The sequence below is a fragment of the Megascapheus bottae genome, chromosome 3, assembly GCF_031878675.1.
Source record: "Megascapheus bottae isolate mThoBot1 chromosome 3, mThoBot2.hap1, whole genome shotgun sequence".
NCBI classification, from domain to species: Eukaryota; Metazoa; Chordata; class Mammalia; order Rodentia; family Geomyidae; genus Megascapheus; species Megascapheus bottae.
In genome coordinates this window covers 34,634,798-34,639,621 of record NC_143511.1, presented here as the reverse complement: position 1 = coordinate 34,639,621, position 4,824 = coordinate 34,634,798, and the positions used below count along the sequence as shown (strand labels likewise).

The 4,824-nt window shown below is 65.9% G+C and overlaps 1 protein-coding gene across 1 annotated transcript; it reads left to right on the top strand.

Annotated features, from left to right (window-relative positions):
- The first annotated feature begins 1,196 nt into the window (after positions 1 to 1,196).
- On the top strand, positions 1,197 to 4,035 carry Elfn1 (extracellular leucine rich repeat and fibronectin type III domain containing 1). Its single transcript, XM_090329089.1, has one exon. The coding sequence runs from the start codon at positions 1,197 to 1,199 to the stop codon at positions 3,726 to 3,728; it is 2,532 nt and encodes an 843-aa protein (XP_090185215.1). The 3' UTR covers positions 3,729 to 4,035.
- Positions 4,036 to 4,824: the final 789 nt, after the last annotated feature.

Here is a 4,824-nt window from a genome sequence, read left to right as displayed (position 1 = left end):
CGTCAATATGGTGAAATACACCCGGCTGGCTGCCAGCCAGGCCGCGGAGCAGTGCAGAGGCCGCGGTAAATCCAGATGTTAACAAGCAAGCCCACCCGCCCCTCTCCTGCCAGCTCCCTTGCCAGGCTGGAGAGGAGCCGAGTCCGGGCAGGGCGCTGCCAGGCTCCGCGCGGCCCCTGTGGCTGGCCCTCCTCCGCTGGAAGGCCGGGTCCATCCAGGGGTTCAGAGGAGGGTCCACGGCCCCTTCCCTCGTGGGCTGAGTGGCCCTGGGTCTTGGGTGTTCTGGTCTGCTCAGGGCTGTGTTCTGCCGGCTCGACTCCATGCTGTGGTAGGACCCGGCCATGCACGGGGTGTCAAGCCCACTTTGCAGGCTAGGATATAGGCACGGGGACCTGGGGCTTCCGGGTCATCCCCCTCCCCCCCAAGGTCTCTGTGTTCCAATCCCTGCTGTTTTACAGCGAAGGATGGGCGGGTTCCGCTGAGCACACGCTCAGACTGCTTTTCCCCAGTGGTAAGGAATGCGGCCTCCATGGATGCGGCCACGGTGAGTGACTCCAGTGGATGAGGTCTCACCGAGTGTGGCTTCCGTGGGTGTGGCCTCTGGGTGTGGCTTCCGTGGTTGAGGTCTCACCGAGTGTGGCTTCCGTGAGTGTGGCCTCTGGGTGTGGCTTCCGTGGTTGAGGTCTCACCGAGTGTGGCTTCCGTGGTTGAGGTCTCACCCAGTGTGGCTTCCGTGGGTATGGCCTCTGTGGGCGTGGCTTCAGTGGATGCGGTTTCACCGGATATGGCTTCTGTGGGTGTGGCCTGTGATGGGCGTGGCTTAGGTGGGCACGATCTCTGGTTCAGCGGGGTTGGTCCGGGTGGGTGCGGCCTGTGCAGGCGCGGTCTCGGTGGGCATGGTCTCACGACAGGTTCTCTTCTCTTTTTGTCTTACAGCTGGGGCCCTCCGGAGCGGGCCATCGCGAGCAGAGCCACCAGGGCCCCCAGGCCCATGGGGCGGGAGGCCGAGGTCCCCACGGCACCGGGGCAGAAGATGACGGGCCGTGCGCAGTGAGGGAGCCGCCCTCCCTCCTCGCGCCTGCGGCCATGCGGCTTGGGACAGGACACCCCTGAGAGTTGGGGCAGCTCCTCGTCCCGCCTCTCCGGCCCCTCCCCGACCCCCTCGTGCTCCCCCTCCCTTGAGCAGGGTGGTCCCCATGGCCGGGTGCGGGTGGAGCGCGCTGTGGGCGTGCGTGGCAGCCGCCACGCTGCTGCACGCGGGGGGGCTGGCGCGGGGCGACTGCTGGCTGATCGAGGGTGACAAGGGCTTCGTGTGGCTGGCCATCTGCAGCCAGAACCAGCCGCCGTACGAGGCCATCCCGCAGCAGATCAACCACACCATCGTGGACCTGCGGCTGAACGAGAACCGGATCCGCAGCGTGCAGTTTGCGTCGCTGAGCCGCTTCGGGAACCTGACTTACCTCAACCTCACCAAGAACGAGATCGGCTACGTGGAGGATGGCGCCTTCTCCGGCCAGTTCAACCTGCAGGTGCTGCAGCTGGGCTACAACCGGCTGCGCAACCTCACCGAGGGCATGCTGCGCGGGCTCAGCAAGCTGGAGTACCTGTACCTGCAGGCCAACCTCATCGAGGTGGTGATGGCCAGTGCCTTCTGGGAATGCCCCAACCTCGTCAACATCGACCTCTCCATGAACCGCATCCAGCAGCTGGGCAGCGGCACCTTCGCGGGGCTGGCCAAGCTGTCGGTGTGCGAGCTGTACAGCAACCCCTTCTACTGCTCCTGCGAGCTGCTGGGCTTCCTGCGCTGGCTGGCCGCCTTCACCAACGCCACGCACACGCACGATCGCGTGCAGTGCGAGTCGCCGCCCGTCTATGCCGGCTACTTCCTGCTGGGCCAGGGCCGCCACGGCCACCGCAGCATCCTCAGCAAGCTGCAGTCGGTCTGTACGGACGACTCGTACGTGGCTGAGGTGGCCGTGCCCCGTCTGAGCCCCGAGGGGCGGCCCCAGCCGGGCCGCTCCCCGCCCCCGCCCCCGCCGCCCCCTCCCGAGCCCAGCGAGGAGCCGTGCCCGGAGGAGGAGTGCTTCTCTGGGGATGGCACCACACCACTGGTGGCCCTGCCCACCCACACCACCCAGGCCGAGGCCCGGCCCCTCATCAAGGTGAAGCAGCTGACCCAGAACTCAGCCACCATCACCGTGCAGCTGCCCAGCCCTTTCAACCGCATGTACACCCTGGAGCACTTCAACAACAGCAAGTCGTCCACCGTGTCCAAGCTGACGCAGGCGCAGGAGGAGATCCGCCTCACCAACCTGTTCACGCTCACCAACTACACCTACTGCGTGGTGTCCACCAGCTCGGGCACCCACCACAACCACACCTGCCTCACCATCTGCCTGCCCAAGCCCCCGCCCAGCCCGCCGGCGCCGGGGCCCAGCCCCTCCACCGCCACGCACTACATCGTCACCACGCTCGGCTGCCTGTTCGGCATGCTGCTGGTCCTGGGCCTGGTCTACTACTGCCTGAGGAGGAGGAGGCACCGCGAGGAGAAGCACAAGAAGGCGGCCGCCGCCGCCGCGGCCGCCGCCGGGAGCCTCAAGAAGAGCCTCATCGAGCTCAAGTACGGGCCGGAGATGGAGGCGCCCGGCCTGGCCCCGCTGGCGCAGGGGCCGCTGCTGGGCCCCGAGCCCGGGACCCGCATCCCCTACCTGCCCACACCGGGCGGCGGCGACGTGGAGCAGTACAAGCTGGTGGAAAGCAGTGACACCCCCAAACCCAGCAAGGGCAACTACATGGAGGTGCGCACCGGGGAGCCCCCGGAACGCCGGGACTGCGAGCTGGGCCGGCCCGGCCCCGACAGCCAGAGCTCTGTGGCCGAGATCTCCACCATCGCCAAAGAAGTGGACAAGGTGAACCAGATCATCAACAACTGCATCGACGCGCTCAAGTCCGAGGCCAGCGCCTTCCCCGGCGCCAAGGCCGGGCCCGGGGCCCCCGCCGAGCCGCCGCTGCTGCTGCTGGCCGAGCCGCTGGCCCCCAAGCACGGCTTCCTGTCCCCAGTGTACAAGGAAGCCTTCGGCCACGGCCTGCAGCGACACCACAGCGTGGAGGCCGCGGGGCCCCCGAGGGCCAGCACCTCGTCCAGCAGCTCCACGCGCAGTCCCCGAGCCTTCCGCCCCGAGCCCGCGGCCGGCGCGCACAAGGCCGCGGCCAGCGAGGCCAAGTACATCGAGAAGAGCTCCCCGGTGCCCGACGCCATCCTCACTGTGACCCCCGCCGCCGCCGCGCTGCGCGCCGAGGCCGAGAAGGGCCGTGCGTTCGCGGGGGAGCACCGGCACTCCTACCCCGGCTCCCACGCCGCCGAGCCCGCAGCGCCCCCGCCCCCGCCGCCCCCGCCGCCGCCCGCGCCAGCCCACGAGGGCCTGGGGGCCCGCAAGGCCTGCATCCTGGAGCCACTCACCCGGCCCCGGCCTCGAGACCTGGCCTACTCCCAGCTGTCACCCCAATACCACAACCTCAGCTACTCCTCCAGCCCCGAGTACAGCTGCCGCGCCCCCCAGAGCATCTGGGGCCGCCTGAGGCTCAGCCGCCGGCGACACAAGGAGGAGGACGACGAGTTCATGGCGGCCGGCCACGCCCTGCGCAAGAAGGTCCAGTTCGCTAAGGACGAGGACCTGCACGACATCCTGGACTACTGGAAGGGGGTGTCTGCCCAGCACAAGTCCTGAGCCCCAGCAGACCCCCGGGGGCACCCCCAGGACCCGGCCGCCCCCAAACCCCTGATGCCCAATGGACCAAACTTAACCACACCCCCGCCACCCGTCGTGACTCACCACAAACCCCAACACGTGCACACGGGCCGGGACAGAGGGGACGCCAGGGGACCTCGGGAGGGTGACAGAGCCGCGTCCACGCCCATCTGTGACCTGGCACCAGGGATGTGCGCGCGCGCACACGCACACACACGCACACACGTGCGCACGCACACTCGCGCACACACGGGACTCCGGAAAACTGTGTCTTAGGGGTGGGGGTGGGGTGGGGTTTTTTTCATTATCTCTTCCTTTTTTGATTCTTCTCTGCTTTTTTCTTTTAACTCTTTCTCTTACGTTCTTCCTTTTTTAAAAAAAATAATAAAAATTAAATTACTATTTTAAAAAAAAGGACTGTAAAACACCTGCTTTGGGGGTGTGGTCCCTGGCCCTCCCCCAGACAGTGGTTTTCCGTGGACTCTGGACCACCTGTGTCTGTCCTGAGGCCACCAGGAAGGGACACAGTGGATGTGGGGGTGGGGCCTTGGGTTGGGGGGCCTGCACAGTGGCTGCCATGGCAGGAGGGCACCACCAGGGGGCGTCAGGGACCCCTCCCAGCCCCATCCCATCGCACAGTTGTTGGTTCTGTTGTACAGAGAAAAAATTTCTATATTTGCAAATGTTTACTGTGAAATGAGAAAGAAAAAAAAAACTATGTCTACTAAACAACAAAAAAATCTGCAAAGGAAAAAAAAACCCGTGTTCGTGGTGGATTTTTATCGTGGCTTCCTTGGGGAGGTTTAGGAGGCTCCCGGCAACTCTTTTGGGGGTGGCTGGGCCTTGCTGGAGGCCACAGCGGGGTGGCGGGCACATGGGCCCATTCCAGGGGAAGGGCCTCAGCTTTGCTGACTGGTGTGGATGGTGGGGGGCAGTGGTGTGGAGGCCAGGGAGACTAAACTCTGGGCCTGGAGGTGCCAGAGGCGGCCATGTCCCCTTCCACCTTCCTGTGTGCAGACCCCACCATGGATTGGGGAGCGGTCAGAGGATGGCCTAGGACAGTGCAGCTCCTTGG

Coding starts and splice junctions, on each gene's coding strand:
- Elfn1 (XM_090329089.1), top strand. CDS start 1,197: ATGGCCGGGTGCGGGTGGAGCGCGCTGTGGGCGTGCGTGGCAGCCGCC.